The sequence below is a fragment of the Haliaeetus albicilla genome, chromosome 22 (genome assembly GCF_947461875.1).
Source record: "Haliaeetus albicilla chromosome 22, bHalAlb1.1, whole genome shotgun sequence".
Classification (NCBI taxonomy): Eukaryota; Metazoa; Chordata; class Aves; order Accipitriformes; family Accipitridae; genus Haliaeetus; species Haliaeetus albicilla.
In genome coordinates this window covers 24738655-24760527 of record NC_091504.1, presented here as the reverse complement: position 1 = coordinate 24760527, position 21873 = coordinate 24738655, and the positions used below count along the sequence as shown (strand labels likewise).

Sequence of the window (21873 nt, the reverse complement as noted above, 5' to 3'; positions counted from 1 at the left end):
TACTGCCTCCATTCACTGCCGTGCCAGGGATCCGCCGCCTGCTACAGCGGGACTGGTTTTCATTCCCCTTCCCCCAGGAATGACTCAAATTTTCCCATTAAAGCAGCACCAGAAAGGGGTCTATTGTAGCCCTGCATCCCCCTGCCACCCCAGGCCAGGAGGACCTCAGTGACGCTTTTCGGGAGGGACAGGGCTGACCGCTGATAGCAAACGTCAAAGGAACCTCGAAACCAAGCCAGAAAGCGGGACCGCCAGCCAGCAACGCCATGGGGGGGGGGGGGCAGAGCACCCCCAGGTCCACACCGCGGGGCGAGGACACAGCAGCTCTCCCACTGTCGGGAAAAGCAGAGCGAGGATGCTCCCAGGGCTTCCCAACCCCCGGACAGTCCTCAGCTCCACGCCGGGATGCTGCAGCCCCCCGCACACCGCTGGGAAGGGTTCAGGGGGGTCCGTCCCTCCCTCCCCCCCCGGCCGCACATGTTTCACCCAGCTCCATCACCCAGCTCGGAGTCAGCCAGCGCCGAATCTGCTCCAACTCCAGATGTTGGTGAAATGCTATAAATAAAGGAGGGGGAAGGGGAGACAGGGCTGGTGGGACGCCAGGCCCACCGAAACACAAGCAGATGTTCCCCTTCCCCGTGGTGCTGGGCTGCACCCATCCGCAGCTGGGGTTGGGGAGAAAGGTGGCAATTCCAGCACCCTGAGGTTCCCCCGGCTGGCGAGACCCCCCCCAGCACCTGCAGAAGGGAGGTAATTCGGAGGTTTTCCACCAGCCAGCCCAGGAATAAATCCTCAGGCAGGACCAGCTCAGTAAACAACCTGCTTCCATTTTTATACAGCCACAACTCTAATTACCACCCGCCCCGTTAGCCGAGGAGGTGTTTCAGCTCCGACACCAGCAGGCAAAAGAGAAAAACCTCGCTTTGTTCTTCCAATACAGACGCAACAGCCTGACCGACGTCTTAAAGCTCGTTGCTTCACAGCATCTCCTGGGCAGTGGCAGCCGCTGCCTCCACATTGCGACAACCAGGAGAAAGTTTCGGGCGCTCCCCGGGAATGAGCCGGGACTGCGGCAGTGCCCACAGCAATCACTGCCCTGAGAGAAAAAGGGGGGCTCAAAACACAGCTGAGCTGCCACGAAATACCTTTTGGTAGAGCTGGTGATCACCCTGAAACAAGCAGAGTTATCTTAAACATCACCGGGAGGAGAAGAGGGCTGCTGCAGGTTCCCGCCGGCGCCGGCACAAACCGTGCCGCGGTGCCAGCATCCCTCACCTCAGCGTCAAAGCTTCACCTCCCCACCAACCCAAACTGCCAGGCACCTCGCCCGCTCGTGTGGGCTACCACCCTCAAACGCGAGATCTGGGCTTTCGTAGCTTATTTAAATTGCTTCCATTATTCAAACTGCTCCAATTATTTAAATTGCTCCAGCTGGCTTTGAGTGATAGAAGCATCCCCAAAAATTATTTATTTGTTTTTAAAGGGCAAAAGACACTGAGATTTGCATTCTTTTCCTCAACGGCTGCAGCACTGCTGCCCCCGCATCCTCACGCCAGCCCAGGGGGCTCAGCCAGGCACTGTGTCTCTGCCCCGGGGGGGGGCTGCTGGAGGAGCGGGGGCTGCACCGGCACGCACGCCCAGCGCCCTTCGGACGCGTCCCGCCGCTTTCTCTGCCAAGGCGCAGCATAAAGGGAGCGAGCGAGGATGGCAGGCGAGCTGGGAGACAGCCGAGTGATTCCAATTAGCAGTGGAAAGTGTCCAGCCATGGGTACTCAGCAGGACCCACAGCCAAGCTGCAGCTGATATGGTAATTTGGATATTTTCAGTGAGTCTCCAGTCTCCGACGGGTCTGCTGCGGCAGACGGGAGCACCAACTCAGGAGCTGGCTGCGCGGGCTGGGGTGACACCGAGTCCCTGCTCTGCCTTCGCTCGCAGCCCGAGGAGGATTAGTGTGCAATGGGAACGCCGTGCCGGCAGGACGGCTCCTTCCAGCCACGGAGGGGAAGGATGATGCCCACAGCCAGCCACAGTGGGTACCACGCCTCGGCAGGGATCCACCGTCCCCGGAGACACTCGCCCGGAGCCCTGCAGCAGTTTCAGACACAGCGGGGAGGGGGGGACATGGACACGACGTGTGTGGCTTGTCACCGGTGACCCACAGCACCCAGTAGCCCTTTCCAGGGCAATGCAAAAGCAATCAGAAAAAATTAATGAGGTCCTTCTCTGTCCCCTGGCACTGCAGGAACTGCCTGAAGAAGGGGTACGCACCCTGCCTGAGCCACGAACCAAAGCGTCCAGGTCTCCCCCAAGCCTGCTCACCCCAACCTGGTCCCTTCCAGGATGCAAACCCCCCGGGAGAGCGGGGCGGCCGTGCCAGCACCCTGCCACAGAGCCAGACCTCGGCCACGGCCCCAGACACGACAAAAGGTTATTATCCCGAGAAACTGCCGGGCAGGAGAAAACAAGAGCAGGAAGGATGTGAAGGGTGGGGAGGACGCCTGATCTCCAGCCCACGGTGACAGTGCCTGCCAGGCTGGGCTGCCCCACGGGACAGCACAGCTCCTGCCCCCCCTCCCTGGGCACCGCGCACCGGAGCGGGGTGATGGGAAAAGCATTTCACTTAGGGCCTCCCACCCGTCTTTCACCTTTAAACAATTTGCTGCCCAAGAAATTAAGAGCCCGACCTCATCAACCGCTGATGCCCTAAGGTGAGGGGGGTAAGCCTAGATTTGCCCCTCTCCAAAATCCCCGACAGCGTGCCGCAGCTTCGGCCGTGGCATTATGGAAATCCCCGAGCACAAAGGGGTCTCTCAGGAGAGGGGCTGCAGCCAGGGCCACGTCCTGACGAGGACCACGCGTCCCCAGTGGGGACTCCCTGGCTGAGGGTCCCTGACAAGCACATCCCCTGGCGAGGGCGGCTGGCTAATGCCGGGACCCCAGACCTGTCCAGCTCCGTGGGGTCTGTCTGATCCCATCCGCCTTCCTCCCAGCAACGATGCCAAGCTGTCCCCGCTGCTCCTCAGCAATCCTACAGCTGGGGAATTTCTCAGCCACAAGCTGCAAAAAGCAGCTTTTTTTTCTTCCCCCACTCTGCTTTGCTGGCGTTTGAGCAGCCTCAGACAGCGAAGGCACCCGCGCTCTCCCCCGGGCAAGGCTGGAGCCAGGAACAGCAGCCCAGGCTTGGCTGGGAGCAGGGAGCAGCTGGGCCAGCCCAGGGAGAGACGGGGAGGGAGGACGGAGGAGACCGAAACCGCCACGTGCATGTGTTTTCTTTAAGAGACAACTTTTCCAGCATGAGCTGCCAAAGGAACACGCAATCAGGATACCTGCGAGCTCCCCTGCTCCGGAGGGATCGGCTTGGGGACAATGTGGGGTGGCAGCGTGGGTCCTTGCAGGCTGGGATTTGTCCCAGAAGAGAAACACTGGTTCTCCATTCTGGATGTAAAGGGATCTCATCAGATCTAGACGGATTTGTTTTCCAGTGGGTAGGAGGGAAAGGAGGCAAGGAGCATCGGTCGCTCTGCGCAGGGCTCAAACCACAGCTCGAGCTGCTGGAACAGGGGGAAAAGTCCTTCCCACGCTTGCCATGAACCCCCCCAGCAGGGGAGGGATTGCTGCGGGCAATAGGAAGGCAGCGGGAGATGCTGGGAATGAGCTTCCCTGATCGCACGGTGCTCCCTCCCTCTGCAGGGGCCGAGCCCCAGGGGAGAGACGTGCCCCGCTCCGCAGCACCCCAAATCGGAGGTACAACTGCCACCCACGGCGGCACGTCTCCATGTCCTCAGCGCTGCTCCAAGGACAGGCGATGGATCCCAAATGGAGCCTTGCGCGCAGGGCAGGACCCAAAGCACACCCCGCACGCGAGCTCGCGCTCGCTTGCAGCCAGAGGCTCTGGCCAGAGCCGTGCACCATAAAACCGCTGACCATGCCGTATTAGCCTGCCCTTTAGACTCCTCAGCTTCTCACCGCAGCCAAGCCTTGAGCAATCACCAAATCATTCGTTAACGCTGGCTCCATTCGTTGCCTTTAATAACCCTGGGTCACTAACAGGAATCCAGTTGTACCAGCTTTGTGCTCCCACAGCGACTGGCTTGGCAGGACCAGTGCTGAGGGAAATCCCCCTCCAGATGGTGGGGACTCTCACGCGATGCACCGGGCACCGCGGGGAGTACCGTTCCCTCCCCAGAGAACACCGCACACCCCATGACAGGCAGGGCTCTCCCAGCCACACACCCAGGGAAGGAAAGATATTTTTCTTAAGGGTTGAGGTTGCTCAGCCTCTTAACTCCTGGCTCTCACCCTGCGGGCTGCACGGCCACGCTGCAGTGCCCGTGCCAGGGCTGCAGGACCTGGGGAACACCACCGCAGGACCGCGTAAGCGAACCCCACGTCCCACAGCTGCTTCTTGCCCGCTGTGATCCACAGACCACGGGGGCCAGCACCAACCTGCTCAAACCCACTGAGAGCTGCCCCGAAAGCCTGATTTCTGGGGATAGGGTGCAGTCCCCTGCAGGTCAATAAATAACCTGCAGCCCTGCAGAAAGGTGGCTGTTGGCCGAGATGTCTAAAATGGGATGGGGAAGCCTGTGTTCTGCACCACAGGCCAGCAAGGATGCTGCTCCTGGTCCTCCCCCCGAATCCCTGCAGCCTCCCCTGGCCCTGGAGGAAGAAGTCACGGGTGCTGTATTTAGACTTGCAGAGCCCAATAAAGCACGTGTAAGGTGGGAGACAGATCGCACAAGCCATCGTACCGGCCCTTTGGGGCCGATCTTCTCCCCCTGATCTGCCACCAAACCCACCCTGTGCCCAGACTGGGGCGAGGGGTGCAATGGGCACGGGGCAGGAGGAGCTGGGTGCAGCCCCACAGGTGCTTCAGCCCCGCAGAGCACGCTGCACGCTCACCGCGCACTTGCCGCACGCTCGCTGCACACCTTCCAGCTCCCATCACTGCACAGCAGCGTTTTGCTGTCCCCAGCATGGGGACGCATCTGTGCCTCCCCAGCCCAGCCCCCACCCGGGGAAGGGGGGAGAACAGGCGCTGCTCTGTGAGCGCCGGGGAGCATTGGGACCAGGGAAGTTCAATAGTTTACTACCAATATTTGTCTTGGCCAGGCGGCACGGCTTGCTGGAGGAAACGGGGCAGGGGGAGGGCTCCAAACATCCTCTGCATTCCTTATAATGAAAGTAAAGCCAGTGCTGTGGCACCCGCGCTTGGGGTTAACCAAATGTAAGGCCTTTTGTATTTAAAAATCCGGCAATAAAATATCCAGGGGTGCAATTTTCCAAAAAGCAGGAGTGAGGGGCCTTGCTCCCAGCCCTCAGCGTGACATGCGAGCTACCCCCTCCTTCCAAAAACCCACAATTCAAAGCTTTTGCACAAAATCTGCCCATGGAGCCAGTCTGGACCCAGCACCCAAAGTCCATGGCTCTGCCTGGGGCTTCCAACCTCCTCCAAATGACTCAACCCTCCTTCCACAGCCACCAATGCAAAATGCTGGCGCCAGCTCCATCCCACAATGCTGCTGGAAAACACGGGATCAATCGGGGATGCAATCGGGGAGCATCAGGGCTCGCTCACTCAGCCTGTACCACTGCGATGCTCAGCTCCAAAAATCACGTTTTAAACACCAGCCTCTGAAAAATGAGAAGACCGCAGAAGATGCCCCTCGCTTGCCAAATGCTGCAGGGAGCTGAGTGCCCTCCCAGCCGCTGCTCCTGGGACGAGGGGCTGGTGTTTATCTCCAGCGGGAACGGCACCTCCATGCTGGGGCAGATAAGGAGGTTCGGAGGTGGCTCTGCCAAAGCCCTGCGCAGCGGCGGGTGGTCCAGGACAAAGTGCGTTTCCGACGCGGTGCGGGAGGACCTCCCGCGATAACCCTCGAGTTCGGCACCAGGCTCCGGCTGCTCCTGCTGATAAACCTTGGGTGAAGGTGGGTGCACGGTGTCAGGCACACTCCGGTGCCGGCTGCGGGGCTCTGAGCACGCTGCGAGCTGTGCTCGTGGGAAGGGCTGAAGAGGACCAGAAAGCCGCAGGGAAAGAAGACACCCCGGCACAGCGCTTGCAAAACCGAAAGATGGATCTGGGTGCCCAGCAAAAACCAGCAGCCGCTCCAAGGAGCGGCATGAAGCAATTTTTATCCCCACATTCAAGCTGTCCCAACCACCTCTCCAGCACGATGCGGGGTCTCCCACGTACCCCATCCCCAGGGCAGACTCAGCCCCCCCGATGTCGGTGGGAGCGCTGCGCTCGTTAACAGCTGCCAGACAAGAGCAGGGAACTCTTCCAGGCAAAGCAGACTATTCACCCCGCTTAGAACTAATTAGGGCTTGTCTTAATTAAATCCTGCTAACCAGGAACAACCCCAGGGCCAGAATTAACAGATTTACCTGGGATGGCCTTTGGCCACTCATAAGGGACTGCGAGCCTGGCACAAGCGAGCCAGCCCCGTGCTGGCCACGGTGGCTGCAGACGTGGCAAGGCAGGAGCTGTCAGGGCTCAGGAAGAGCCACTGGAGACCAGTCCCTGGACAGAACATCACATCACCGGGGATGCCGGTCCAGCCGGGTGGTACAGCCCCAGCCATGAGGGCTGTGGGAAAAGCTGCCGCAGCCCGCCAAGGCAGGAGCGGAGGGATTAGCCCTCCCACCACCTTTTGTGCTGCTTGTTTCTTTAAGGGGATTAGTCCCTGTAAATCTGTAAGAGGGTTTAATCACATAACACCACAGGGTGAGCGGCGGGGCTCCCGCCGGGTCCATGCAGGCGGTGAGCCTCACTTAACTGGGTTTGCAGCAGACGGTGAGGGAGGGTCCCGGGACCGCATCCCGACACCAACTCACTGCTCCTCCCTGCCCCGCTCCTTTCTCGAGCATCCCTGGCCACGGGGCAGCGCACAGGATGGCTCAGTGTTGGGGCTGGAGACCCCACTGAGGGAGACACCCGCCGCCAGGCAGTCAGAGCCCGAGATGCCCATAAAGCAGCCCCACACACTACTGCGGCACTGGTACCCATAGGGAATCATCTTTCTTACCTTCCCCCGCTCATAAAACTACTTTTGAATTTGGCTTTCACAGACTCACCACTAACAGACATCTACCAGCGGCTTATTTTACCTGGTAACAAACTCTTGCAAGGCTTTAGTGGGAAAAGAGAGACATTTAGCCAACAAACTCCAGCTCGAAGTCTGGTTACGGTTTAAACGTACACAGCAGTGGAACTAAAACACTCAGGAGTCCAGGCAAAAGCTCTAACAAAGTTAGATTGTGATATGGATCTTGCCAGAAATAATTATGTCGACAACTTGGGTTTTAGTTCCTTATTTATAGAGACCTGTGATTCTGGAGAAACCCTTTGCTGATTACGAGTTTAACTTTTTCTCTCTCTCATATCCCAACCTGGAGTCTCCCGACCACTACCTGTAAAATCTCCACACCTAGAGATAGAGCCAAGAACTGGGAGCTAAAACCAGCTCAATTCAGACCTTCATTTATACACCGAGTTCTCGCATAGTGCTGGGTAAATCACTCCACCTCGCAGCCTCAGTCTCTCCAACTGAAGGGCAGGAACGAAGCGCACAGAAGCAATGCCACAGCCATCACATCATACTTGTGTGCTGTTACAGCTGCCATCAGTAAAGGGATGTCACCTTATGGATTAAAAGGAGCTCTTTAAAACCTTGTTTGGAAGTCAGGTGTGCCCAGCCAGCAGCTCGACACCCTGGCCCCTTCCGACCATGAATGCACGCCGTAAGTCAGAATGTGCACGGCACCTTTGCTCCATGTGTTTCCGCTTCCCACGAGCAATGCCGTAACGCCGGCACCTTCTCCCCTGGGTGGGAGCAGCCCTGTGCCCGGAGGGGCTGGGCAGGAGGAGGTGGGATTCACCCAGACCCGCAGCATCACCTGCAGCAGTGCCAGGTCCGGGGTCAAACTCCTGGAAATGTTTTATCCAGCCACACTGCACGGTGGCACCAGGGACAGTCCTGGATAGATAGCTGGAAACATGCAGTCTGTCCCCTCCTCCACAACTCATTTGGATTTTGGGAATAAATAGAGAATCAAAAAAAAAACCCAACCAAACCCAATATTGTTTTAAGGTTTTTTCCACCGTGACAAGACCATGAGCCCGACTAGCCTGGAGAAACTCTGAGGGATGGAGCAAAGTCACAGCAGAGGCTCTGTGCAGCTGCCAGGGCACATGCAGAAGGCCCTGATTCTGCCAAAAGATTTTTAATTTATTTGAAACCATTTAATATTCTTACTATTGAACAGAACCATTAACCAGCTGGCAAGCAGCCCACTTTTAAGTGGGGCTGTTATTAAAGCAAGCTGCTCAAGCGCATCCCTGTGAGCAGAGGGGGCTGGGACTGGCTGTGCCGGAGCAAGCTGCATTTTGAATGGCTCCCATTTAATATCAGTTTTCAAATCATTTTGAGGGAAAGCCTTTGATTACTCGAGGATGCAGAAAGGAACATCACCGGCTGGACCACATGCAGCATCTCTTCATGTCAGCAGCATCACTCCTCTGCAGCCAGGCAATGGGCTGGGATGCAAACACCCACCCACGCTCCTGCCCCCCTCCCAGGAAGGTGGGGGGTCCGAGGGGTGACCCCACTGTCCCCTCGCAGGACCGGGTGTCCCTTGGGAGCGCATGGCCCCAGGAACAAAGGCTCTTGGCAGGGCGCAGCTCCTCCCGATGCTAATCCGCCTCCTGCCTCCCGCTCCCTTCCACTTTGCTTTGTGTTTCACTAAAAATATCGCAGTGGAGGAAGTTTCTGCTGCGGGGTGGATGCTCTCCTCCCCGGGAGGGGCTTCCTGCGCTGCCCCGGCACAAAAATAACCCCCCAGCCGAGCTCTGCCGCAGGACCCGCTGCCCACACGGAGCCTGGGCAGGCGAGCTGCGGCCAGGGGATGCCCGCTCAGCTCCCTCATCTGTCCCCGCAGCCCACCCGCAGCTCCCGGGTGGTTTGGGTGATGGGACACAGCCACAGTCCACGTGAAAGGAAGCGTTTTCCATTCAAACCCCCTTCCCACAGCACTGGGAGGATGCAAGTATGCGAGACCTGGGGGGGTCGGAAGCCAGGGCTGACCCTGCCGTGCTCCAGCATAGCGAGCAACACTCTGTTTTCTTCACCTTACAACACCGTGAGTAAGTGTCCCATCTCGTATCTGGATTGCATCCAGCAGGACGAGGCTCAGATCCCTGCCGGCACCTCCTCCGAGTGCTGCGGCAATACCCACCCCACGCTGCTCCTCCGCGGGCTCATCACCACCCGAGCCGAGGCTCCAGCAAACCCCGCTGCAGACGGCGGCACTGCGATGCCAGCCCCAAACTGATACCAAAAGCCAACGAACAAAAAATCAGAAGTTAACAGATTGCCGATGCACAAGGAGCGAGCAGATGGGACCGCATGGGGAACGAGGCTGGGGCTGCCCCGGTCCCAGCGTGGGAACCTGCAACGCTATGGGATGCAGAGCCCCCCCCAGCCCCTCAAGCAGCACAGATCCCACTGCTCCCAGTCACCCGCACACCATGGGAGGCAAAGGCGCAACCAGCTCCTGAAACACCTCAATGCTCACGCAAAGGGGTCTCTGCAAAACCAGGTCCTACTCCTAACCAAGCGCCAAGTCGCTGGGCTGTCAGAGTGACCAACAGTCTGAAAAATCAGGTATTTTTATCCATTTAGCCTATCGCTGCCTGCGCAGGAAAGGGCCAGCCTCCCAGGAAAGCAAAATATTCCAGGCTCCTCCGAGCAAAGCTCGCGGTGCGGCACAGCCTCCTATGGCCTGGATCGGCACGGGCCACCACCCCGCCAGGCCAGGGGAAAGCATCCTGCCGCTGTCCCCAGAGAGGACACCTCCAGCTGCCGTGTCCCCTAAGATGCTCCGTCCCCAAGATGCTGCGGGCTGGAGCTGCTCCAGAGCCCACCTGCGGTCCCAGCACCGACTCTGCCCGGCCCCGTGACACACGATGCCGGCGAGCCCGGTGCTATCAATAATGCAGCGGGGTCAGCGCCGGCACAGACCCGCCGGCTTCCCCGCATGCCGGCTGAACCGCTGCCTCTGGGACAGGATTGAAGCGCTAATCCCAAAAACAAGCTCAGCTTTGCCGCCGCTCCTCAACTGAGCTCCTGCAGTAACCAGAGCCCTCGCCATCCCTGTACAGCCCAGCACCTGCTGCAACGCTGCCCTTTGCGGGGAGGCAGGGGGTCTCTGGCCCTGCTGTCCCGCTTCCCAGCTCCCCGCAGGCATCTTCCCTTCCCCAGGAGGGATGCGGGAAGCCGTGCTCCCATCCCATGCTCTCAGCCGGGCACAGCAGAGCAGCAACCTGTGCTCCCAGCAGCCCTGGTGCAGCTCCATGCTGTGGGTAAAGAAGCAGCTTTGCAACGTGTTTTTTAAGCAGACAAAACACAGAGCACACACGGTGATGAATCCCTGCCCCGACAGGGCACGTACATGGCTTCCTTTTGGCTTTGCCCTTTCAGACCCGCAGCGAGAGCTGCCGGGCTGGCAGCATCCACAAAAATAGCTGCTGTGGGAAGGGCAGGGAATGCTGCAGGGACATGGCCACAGCTCCTCGGGCTCTGTGCCGGAGGGCTTCCCCAAGCCTCTGCCTGCACAGTGGGAACCTCACCCAGGCTGTACCGGGGACGAGCTTTGCCATCCTCCCCGATCACCCTCTCCCCACAGGTCTGAGCCTGCCACCGGGGCCCAGGGAGCACAGGATGCTGCAGGGAATTGCTTTAATATAAACCATGCATTTATTTGGTGTTGGGGTTTTTTTTCTTTTTTTTTTTTTTAATCACATAATTACTGCAGACATTTCTGCTCATGTTAGGTTTTATTACATCTTTGTGGTTATTCTACAAGCCCTAAATTTTGGGCCTCAACTGAGTTGGCAAAGTTCTCTGAAAACATCTGTCCCGAGTTACTGCCCCTCCAGCACTCCAGCAGAAAGCTGGCAGCTGAAGATGTTGCAATGCAGAGTTTTATTTGCAACAGAAAAAGTTCTTATTCCTGACCCAAACAGTAGTGTAAATATTTACTGCCTCGATGTCAGCGCTGGCCCCACACCTGTGGGTCTCAAAAGGCACCCAGGCGCTCATCCATTCTCCTCCAGAAAACTGCACGTCTGTCCCCAGGCACGTCAGCTCCTCTCAAGCACAGGCCGGTGGCACACAGGAGGCTCAACGCCTGCTCCCTGTCGTGACAAAGAGCCAGCCACAGACCCCCGTGTCGGCGGAGGGACACCCGTTCTCCTGCTGTTTGCAGGTTTTGCCAGCAGCAATGCTAAGGTGATGCTGTCGCTCCCCGAGCGGGGGACAATTAACAACCGGCTACTAATCCCCCTACATTAAAATTCCCAGACCCAACAGGCCGCTTGAATCCAGCAGCTACAAGATGTGCATTTGCTTCCCGAAAGATAAATGCCAGTTGTAAAGGTCCCTTTGCACACCCACCCCCTGCAGTCGTGCTTTAGTGCAACCGGAGCAGCGATGGAGGGCAACTGCATCACCCCGAACACATCTTGGTGGCTTGACCATTGTTCTTGTTTCTCCTACAAACACACCTGGAGAAAGCAGCGAGGCAGCAAGTCCCAAGGACACCCCTAACGTGGCTCACTGAGCCTGCGTGGCCATAACGGGGGGGTCAACAGCACATCCCTCCCACTGCGCAACTGGAGCAGGGACAGCCGAGCCACGGCTCCTGCCTGCAAAGGTGCTGCCAGCCCCGGGCCACGCTGCCTGTGCACCACGAACACCCCCGGGACGGCCGGCAGCACCGCTCAGCACCAGCCCAGCCCCACAGCACGCCTGCCTTTTTACACGCCGTTAGCCCAGGCATTTAATTAACAGCCACCGTCAGCTCACCCCGCTGTCCCAAAGGCACCTTTGCAATAAAAGCAGCTCGCCACCAGGCACCCAGCACCCAAAGCAGCCCCTGCCACGCTGAGACCCCCTCACCCTCCAGCACAACCCTGCCTGCTACCTCCGAACCTCCCAGGGGACTCGACGCCGGGTGCCGGGCAAGGCAGAGCCAGAGTCCTGAGGAAAAGCAGAAAACAGCCCGGTGGCCACGAGAACATATTTGGGACAGGGGGAATACGTGGCGTGGGGGCACGTGCCCTGCTGCTTCCCCTTCCAGGGGACACGGCGTGGGGCAGGCAGCAAGTGGGCAAATCCCCCCACTGGGTGCAGTGCCGTGGGATGGGGAAAGGCAGACCCTGCTCCTCTTGCCACCACGGCCACGCAGGGCACGCGTCCCCAGGGTGCCGGGGATGGCAGCCAGCCCTGCTGACCTGCTCTCGGGGCCAGGCAGCCTGATTTTAAATACGTGCTGAATTATTCATGGCATGACCGTGGTTCCTGGAGCACAAGGTCCTGGACGCCAGGTCTCTCCCGGGGGTGCGCGTTGACCTCCCCACCCACGGCAGCTCGCCCAGAGGGGTCACTCCTTTTGGAAAATAAGACTGGGGCAGCACGGGGGAGGCTGGCAGGGCTGTGCCCACCCTGCCTGCCACATCGCCTCCCTGCTGCCCACTGCTACGGCCACCAGATTTCCCTCCTCTTTCAGTTGCTCCTCGCTTCGGGCTGCACTGAAAAACCTGGCCTCGAATCAAGGAAAACTGCAGCCTTTACATAAACAAATGCTGCTCAAAAAAATGCTGCTTCCCTGGGAGCAGCCCGGAGCATCGGCACCAGTTCCTACAGGGGTAGGCTGGGGCCGAGGGTCTGCAGGGGGAAGGGAGCTGCCTTTTCTCCTCCTTCACTGAACGCCTCCAGGGAAGCTACACAAAAGACCCAAGCACTGCCAGCCCAAGCCCAGTTTCTCCCAGTGCCACCCAGCTCAGAGCCTGGTCCCCTCCAAACCTGGTTGGGGACGAGTCTCTGACTGGACCCCAGCTGCCACAGCCCTGCCGCAGGGACAGAAATCTCCCAAACAGCCCCCGCATTCGGGAGCTGCTCACACCACGTGGGCCCAGCGCCAGCTATCTGCAGGATTCGGCTCAGGCTAGAGCTGCCCCAGGCAGGGACACGGCACTGAAGGGCTGAGCACTGCAGGAACCGGGGTTCACCATTGCTCCCCTGGCCTCTAGCCATTTTGGACCTAGGCAGAGAGCCACCATCACCCAGACCAAGAGCCTGGAGAAGCTCTTACCACCTTGAAGCAAGCGGGACAGCAAGGCATGGGAGCAGGACGCAGGTCCTGCTGCTCCGGCCACCCCTGACCTCGTACCACGGTCACTCATGGTCCCAGCACGGAGAAGTGACCTTGGCCAGGAAAGCCTGAAGAGCTGGGCGCTGCAAAGCTCAGCAGAAGCAAACCAGCCGCTGACCCAAGGCTCTGCAGATACCCAACACGCTCAGCACTGCCCAGCTCAGCAGCCCCTGTCCCCAACCCCACACGATGGGCATCACCCCCAGAGTCAATTCCCTTCATCCAGCTCAGGTTCTGCCACACGCCGGCTCTGGCACAGCAAGCACCAAATGCCCCAGCCACGCTGCCCCAGGCGAAGCCACCGGCCAAGCCCCCAGCCCCTCTGAGGGGGAGCGTGGGTGCTTCTCCCCCCTTGCACCCCAGCCCTGCCTGGCTCTCCCCGTCCCACCCTCTCCTTGGAGGAGCCGAAACCCAAAGACCGGAAAGGACCGTCCTGTTCCCCTCGCCTGACTTCCCGTCAGCACACGCTGTTGGATTGCACCCAGCAAACGAAACAGAGACAGGATAGGAAATCCCCAGCTTGGAGAGATGCCCCCAGCCATGCCCCCCCACCCCAGAACAGCTCCTCTCCCACCAACCACCCCAGGGGTGACGAGCTCCCCACTGCACCTACCCCCATGGGAAATGCATCCATCGTCATCACACAGACCTTCAAACAGCTTCAAAACATGCAATAAGTTAAAAAAAAAAAATACTGCCTCCTATCCTGCCCCTGCCAGCCCCAGGGAAGGGGGACCCTCCTCTGCAAGATGCCAAAGCGCTCCAGAGGGAAGGATCGGAGGCGAGACCCCCTCCTTACCGCTGGAGATGCACATGCCTCCTGCCTCATACCACCACCACCCCTTACCTGCACGGGGGAATTTCTTCAGCTGTTTCCCCACGGGGGCTCCCGAGGACACAAAGCTTTCTTGATTTTCCCACCCATGTCCTCCTGGCAGCCCCACGACCACTTCTGGGCCAGCATCCAGCCACCACCCCACCTCTGAGGGGGCAGAGGCTGACCAGGAGCCCTTGCAAGCTCCCTGGGGAGGAGGAGGAGGAGGAAGAAGAGTGCACCCACGGCACCTCCGCACTCGAGGAGGTGGCTGAGCACCACTGCTCCCTGCCTGGCAGCACAGACCAGCAAGCATGGGGGGGGCTGCAGAGCAGGGACGTGGAAGGGAAGGGGACAGGCAGCTGCAGAGAGGTGACAGAGTCACCGGCTCGGCCACACGACATCCACACTGTTCCTGCCACGTTCACACCCTGAGCAAGGGCAGCGCCGGGACTGAACCCCGCTATCTGCCGAGAGCAAGGCTGCGCCGTCTCCGCCAGCCCGGCCCCAGCAGCAAGGCAGCCATGGAAATTGGACGTTTTCCACCCCAAATTCTTTCCTTTTTGGAAAGGAGTTTACCAATAAAAGGCACTTACTGCAGAATCACAGTCCAGACCCAGGCCACTTGAAAAAGAGCTAATTTCCTTCCTATTTAAGCAAAAAGCTGAGAACACATTTGCCCCAGATGTTCCCTCCCTCCTGCAAATAATGGAGGGGAGAGAAGCTCATTCACGAGCTCCAGCTTCGCCGCGTCCCTAGTCTGTGCAGCCTGTCCCCACGGGTGAGTGAGAGCCAGGCTGGGATGCCAACCTCAGCCGAGGCACCATGGGGGTCACTCGTCCCCAGGGCTGATGACTCGCCCCCCCGAACCCCCTCTGTGCCAGCCCCCGGGGCTCAGGAGACCCTCGAGGGGCACAGGAGGGGAGAGCAGCAGTGCAGCCCCCAGCAGCCGATGCTGCTTCGAGCAAGAGCGAATGAGGCCGAGGGGCAGCTGGCCCTCTGCTTTGGGACACAGTGGGGTCCCCAAAGCGGACAGCCACGTGCAGAAGGTTTTTCTCCAATGGGAAGCAAGCCAGGCTTGCAGAGGGAGGTGCTCCCAGCGCGGCTGCACCCACTCCCCGGCTCTGCACTCACCTTCCTGCTGCCGTGCGAGGAGAAGCTGTGCGAATGCCGCTGGAGGCTGCCCCCACTCAGATCCAGCTGCGGCTTCCAGACCTCCCCGTTGTCGCTGCCCACCGACTTGGTGGGCGAGACGCCGGAGTTCAGCAGGATCCCACCATGCACCATCTCCTCCGTGCACGTCAGGCGCAGGCTGCACAGGTACTCGTCCGTCTCCTTGTCCACCACGAGCAAGCGGGTCTCCGTCTCCACGGCTTTGATGCGCTGCACAACCTAGAAAGGAGGAAAACAACTGAGCAGAAACCCAGGCACCTCCTGGTTGTGGCAGGAGCTGGACCCAAGGACCATCAACTCCCCAACACTCTCCCGCAGCTTCGGACTTGCTGCAGGGTGCAAGTTTTGCTGTCACTTCCAGCTATCGGTGATGGGGGAGAAGGGCAGAGCGTGGCTTTGGGGGACCCCCAGGATGAAGCATCTGTTGCCTGCAGCCTCAGGTGATGATGGTGATGGCTCTTTCCACCCCATGCCCTGCAACCGACCTGACCGCTCTGCCCAGGGCCACTGCACAGACCACCCAGGATCACCCACTCTGCTCAGACAGGAGCTTTCCCAGAGGCTGCTTCACTGCCCCCGAGCATCAAAAACCCTGCTGCCTGGTTTTGTGCCTTAGAGGGTCAACATAATCTGTCCCACCAAGCAAACCATCTTGCACACCCTCATTTCCTTGACCTGTGGTGACTTTCTCTCCCAATACCCAGGGCAGGGTGGAAATCTGGGGAGCACAGGGAGGCACCAAGCACCCACGCAGGCATTCACTGGCTGGGCTGCCTTTGCTGGGTGCTCCCCACCCTACCGGTGTACAGCTACCCCCCACCCTGGGTGGATTTATGAAGGAAACAACCCAATCCGCACATTCATCCCCAGTCTGTGCTAGGAGCCAGCAGAGATAAGGGAAGCCGGTGTTGGGAGCGGGAGATGGGCCGGTCTCTCCTGGGATCCAGCTCCAGGCAGTGCTGAATGGGGACCATTGTCCTGCTCCTGCCCGGCTCCTTCGCAGGGATCGGTGACTGGCAGAGGCTCTGAAAAGAGCTCGCCGTGTCGGCGCGGTGGGGAGAGCCGGGAGGACCCGATCCCAGCCACGGCCAGGCAGGCGGGTAAATCACACCAGGGCAGGCTGTGATGGAAACGGGGCAAATCCAGGACATGCACAGGAGCGGGATAAAGGGAAACTGCCTCCAGAATCCCTGCCAGCAGCCACAGAGCGCTGGCTCTGCTGGGCCACCTCCTCCCTGCACAGGCCTTCATCCCAAGGAGGAAGAGGAGGAGGGGTGGTATCACTGGCAATGCTGCTCAGCAGCCATCCCCAGCCATGAGGTGGCCCTGAAGACCACAGACCCATGACCCCCCCCCAGGGTGTGCCGGGAAACCCCCAAAGCAGCACTGGGCTTCCTTACAGAGCTCCTGCTCTGATCTAGGTCACACCGGCCAGACACACTGCAACCACCAAGGTTGTAAGTGACAAACGAGCCTAATGCGCAATTAGCTAGCATTTATTTACTTCCCTGCAAGCTCCATTCAAGGTCAACAGAGCCAGTATCTGCAAACGAAAAAAACAACCAGCAAGAAATTTATAGACTGCAGACAAGGTGGCTTGTCCTGAACCAACTAATCTGCTGCAGGGTTCGTCTCCACGTGCCACGTCGGGCAGCAGCGTGCCCAGGGCTCCCATCCATAACCGGCCTGAAGGATGCTATTCCATCAAGCCCCAGAAAATCCATCTGCTCCCTTTCAGATCTATTTACATGCGACATCAGACAGCGCTGCCGATACTGGCAAGGGAGTGCCTGTGTGAGGCCACTTCTCCCCAAAGGGACCTGGGAGCAGGCAGCCGACGTGCAGTGGTTGCAGGAGATGCAGACGAGCAATACCTGCGGGGAGCATGCAGGAGAAGCATGCTGGGTCCCACACAGCGACATTCCCCCAGACCCTGCAATTTGGGTGCCCCAGGCATTAGGGCAGCACAGTTAATCACTGGCAGGGAGGAGGGTCACGCAGACCACAACAAAACATAGAGGGACCACCGAAGCACCCTGACCTGCTGCGGTGCTGCAGGGCAGGATGGGTGAGCTGCCCTCCCAACTGGCAGGGAACGGTGCTGGGGCTCAGCCCGCTGCCAAGCTCCCCAACAGCCACGGCAAGAGCAACGATGGAGCAAGCGTCCCCTCAGCCCCACATGCCCCAGAGCGCCAGGGGCTGAGCCAGGCAGGGATGGAGAGCGGGCACAGAGCAGCCCCTCGCCCTCTCCCCGATAGCAGGGACGAGCAGAAGGGGCATTCCATGACAAGCTCCCCAAGCAGCAAGTCGGTTTGGGGACAGAGCAGCGAGGTGGAAGGCAAAGCAGCAGCCAGGCACACGGCGAGGTCCTACCCGACACGGGCAGAGCCTGGCACCCTACCCGTTTCCGAGCCATGGTCACAGGCTTGAGTCTGCAGCTTTTCTGAAGACGACACAGCCTCGCCTGCGCATCTGGCGCCTGGGGACCTTCTCAGCACCGGTCCCAGCCGCATGATTTCCGCAGCTCCACCCAAAAAGACCTTCACCCCTGGCTACACCAGCACCAGCCCAGCAGAGCCGGCTCGGACCCTTCCACCCTTGCCAAACACCAGCTGCCCAACAGGGAGACTCATGGTGTCACCAGGAACAGCTCAGTTCATCCCTCCTGCTCCAAAAGGGACATCTCTGCCTGTGCACTGCGCTGCCAGCCTCAGCAAGGACCTGGAGAGGCTTTCCTCGCTGCGCTGCCCAGCCAGGCAAGGAACCGAGGAGCCAGGATGCAATTTTGCATCCAAGACATGAAACGCCCTGAGAACACGTTCTGCCTTCACTCTTTGGGTAAGGCCAGGAAAAAACAGAGAACAAAGACACAAATGCCGCCAGCTTCAGCTCGAAACACAGTTACACCCAAACAGCAAGGCCTTGTTTGCTGCGGGCTCTGTCCCACCACAGCTTCAGATGCACAAGGAGAAGTGTTACTTATTCAAGGTCGGGGACCTCAGCAGCACAAGGAGGAGAGGCCACAAACTGGCTGCTTTAACGCATTGGCAGGAGCCAGCATCTGACTCGCCATGGCATCGCCCTTCCCACAGTCCATCAGTGCTGGGGTGGGTTTTTCTGGGGTGGGGGGAAGGTTCTTGCTGTATGGAGGCAGGAGAAAGGGCAATCCCAGAGCATGTCCTGGGGCAGGGCTGCTCCTGCTCCCACCACTCATGCCATCACAGCAGGAACGCAGCACAGCGGTGAGCTCCACGACACCCCGGACGGGACACTCCATCCCATTCACTGCTCTGCAGCAGGGAGCGAGTGCCAGGGCTTCATCCTGCCTCCACCAGCAGAAAATGGAAGACAGGAAAATTTCTCCCATTTCACTTGACCTACTGGAAAACTCCCACACATTTCAAAGACACAGCTGGCTGTCTCAGCTCTGCTATCGCCCATCCCCAGCATCCCAGTTTCAGCAGGGAGTTCTGTTGGCTTCCAATATGACGCGGCTCCTTACAGGAACACAGTCCTCCTTTCTGCCCAGCCAGATCAAAATGTGGATCCTCCTTCAAGGGTTTTGAAATCACATTCAAGACAAACTTTAACTTTTACACAGCTGGCTCAGATCATCAAAACAGGCTCAATTAGCCATGAAAACCCACCAAGACCCCAGAGAGGAGTCCACAAAGGCTTTACTGGAACCACCTGGAAGGCTCTGCCTCACCTTCAGCAAAGCAACATCCACACGTGGTGGGTGAAGCCCAGGAATCCACAACCCCCCAAAACTCTGCCAGGTCCACAAGCTACACGAGGCACATCCCTGATAAAGGGCTGGCAGCAGGGCCCGGCCATATGTTTTAAGTTACTAAAGCACTAAACCCTGCAGAACCCCGCGAGCCATTAGGCAAATGGGCACAGTGGGCACTGTGCCTCTGCCAGGCTCTGCATCTGCGGTGAGACAGGAGCAGCTTGAGTCTCGTTGCTTGTTTTTTTGGACTAAACTGTTTAACAAATACAAGTTTTAGTTTTATAAGCAGAAAATGACACAGCCCAAAGCATGCAGCTTCTGTTACAGAGCTGAGAAACAGCTTACTCAGACCCCCCCCCCCTCACAGCTGTGGTCTAATAACAGCCATTATTTCTCTACAAGCCCTATCTCACTTAAACCAGTCGAACTGCTGAACATCTGCAGAGCTTTATCAGTAGATTTTAAGGCATCCTTATACACTCTGGGCTGCAGAAGCAGGAGCAGCTTGCCCAAAGTGGCCGAAGAAACCCATAGCAGAGGCAGAAATAAAGCCCAGGTCTCCCCATTCCTTTCCACCACAGGTTGCATAACGCAGCGGTGCCCTGCCCATACCGAAACACCTTCGCCTTTCCCACCTTTACACAATTACAACATCCTTTCCCCAGCAGCAAGACAGCCCGCGCCACGCAACCGTTCCCTTCGGAACTCAGCACACAAAGCAGCCCAGGCCTAGGATTTTGGGGGGGGGGGGCACCCACCCCAACAGCCTCCAGCACTGGCCAGGCCAAGGATGCTCGGGCACAGCTATTTTGGGAGAAAGCCACCCCTCTCTAGCCCACCCCAGGGAGGCCGGAGCCGGGCAAAGCCAAGCTGGCGGGGCGGCTCAAACCCGGGGTGCTCGGGGGGGGGTGTCTGCCTGCCCTGCCCGCCCCTCGCCCACCCCCTGCCCGTACCTGGTGGTGCGTCTCCTGCTCCACGTTGAGCCCGTTCACCTCGACCACCCGGTCCCCGGCGCGCAGCCCCGCCGCCTCGGCCGGCGAACCGGGTTCCACTTTCCGGATGAACTGCCCGCTCTTGCCCTTCTCGCCGTGCAGGTGGAAGCCGTAGCCGCTCTCCCCTTTCAACATGCGGCACAGCCGCGGCTTCAGCTGGTCCTTGGCCATGGCCGAGCGCAGCGGAACGGAGGCGGCGGGCGGGCGAGTGGGGGCGGCCGCGGGGCCCCTTTTATGCGCGGCCCGGGGCGGGCGCGGAGGGGCGGGCCGGGGCCGGGGCCGGGGCCGGGACCGGGGCCGGGGCAGGGGCCGGAGCCGGAGCCGGCGCTGGAGCTGGAGCTGGAGCTGGGGCTGCGGCGGGGGAGCTGCGCAGGGCGGCCATGCTGCGCGCTGCCCCGCGGTGCCGGGAGCGCGGCGGGAGGAGACGGGGACGGGGACGGGGACGGACCGGGCGGAGCCGGGGCGGAGCCGCAGCGACGGTCGGGGACGGGGACGGGGATGGGGATGGGGACGGGCGAGGGACGGGGCGGGCGGAGCCGGGATCGGCACCGGCACCGGCACCGGGATCCACACCGGGATCGGCACCGGCACCGGCATCGACACCAGGACCGGGACCGGCACCGGGATTGACACCGGCACCGGGACCGGCACCGGGATCGACATCGGGACCGGCACCGGCACCGGGATCGACACCGGCACCGGGATCGACACCAGGACCGGCACCGGGACCGGGCGGACGGAGCCGATGGAGCCCCGGGACCGATCTCGGCCTCCCGGGCTCACGGATCGGAGCTCTGCGGGCTCAGCTCCTGCTCCGGCTGCTGCGGGGCTTCTGCCCCCGGCCCCGGCCCTGTGCAGCACAGAGCACACACCCCCTCCCCGGGCTGGGGGCAGCCCCCCCGGGCCAGGGCAGGGGGCAGCCCCGCGGGCAGCCGGCTGGAGCCCACCACCCTCCGGGCCAGCCCGGGGACCGGTGCCGACACAACACCGCCGAGCCGGGTCTCCCCTTGGGTCTGCGGGCCGGGACCCCCCATCCCCATCCCCTCCGGGAAGGGATACCCGAGCCAAGGCTCATCTTTGGGGGGTAACACAGCTTTCCGGGACACGGGCAAGGACAACCTCGTGAAGGGAGGTGATGAAGAGCAGGGTCACTCATCCAGAGTTGATCCTGAACTGATGGGATATGCTGGTCCGGAGAGGGCAGGATACAGCCCAGCAGCCCCTCTGCCCACCCAGCCCCAGCCCGTGACCATGGGGAGATGCGGAGCTCCCTGCGAGAGCGGCTCTGCCCACCCAGGCGGTCTGGCACACACAGAGCTCATGACCTGATGCACTTCATACGTTCAAGTGAAGGAGCTCAGAAACGTGTCCCCGAATGCCAGGCCAGGGATGGGCTTCGTTAGCGGGCAGCTCTGTCATTCCGGTCCCAGACATTCCTGGCGGGGAAAGGCTCCTGCTCCATCCCGGGTGCCCCTGCAGAGAGACCATCCAGGTTTCACCTGGAATGAGCTTGTTTTGGTGGAACACGGGGATCCCCATCTTCACCCTTTTGCATTCCTGGTCTTCATTTCCTCAAAATCTTTTACAAGGAGGAAATGACCCAGATTAGCGTTGGTGGTGTGTGTGTTGCATTCCTGTGTCACAGGTTTTCTAGCTCTCCTCTGTGGCATTTCTCCTTCCTCAACTGCTGTTCTACCAGATTTTTATAGACCCGCAGCAAATGCAGCAGCCAGCTTGAGGCCGTAAATAAGACTCCAGAAACTAGTATCGATTCACTTTTAATTTGTAGTCTGCTTTAAAAAAAAGACTTCCACTGCAGTTAGACATAAAGTCACTTTTCAAAGGATAGGTGCTCGAACCAAAAAGATGCTTGGTGACGTGTCTTAGAGGGGAGTTGCTGTCTGAAAAAAAATGACGTTATTTATCTCCAGCAACACTTCCCACCC

General features: G+C 59.6%; 1 protein-coding gene across 1 annotated transcript in view; it reads right to left on the bottom strand.

The window, feature by feature from the left end:
* NHERF2 (NHERF family PDZ scaffold protein 2) overlaps window positions 1-20352 on the bottom strand; it is a 40889-nt gene extending 20537 nt beyond the window's left edge. The window contains exons 1-2 of the mRNA XM_069810506.1: window positions 19889-20352; window positions 15164-15421 (exon numbers count right to left, since the gene is read on the bottom strand). Of these exons, the coding sequence (XP_069666607.1) occupies window positions 15164-15421; window positions 19889-20098 (468 nt within the window). The 5' untranslated portion in view covers window positions 20099-20352. The remainder of the gene's footprint in view (window positions 1-15163; window positions 15422-19888) is intronic.
* Between the last annotated feature and the right edge of the window lie 1521 nt (window positions 20353-21873).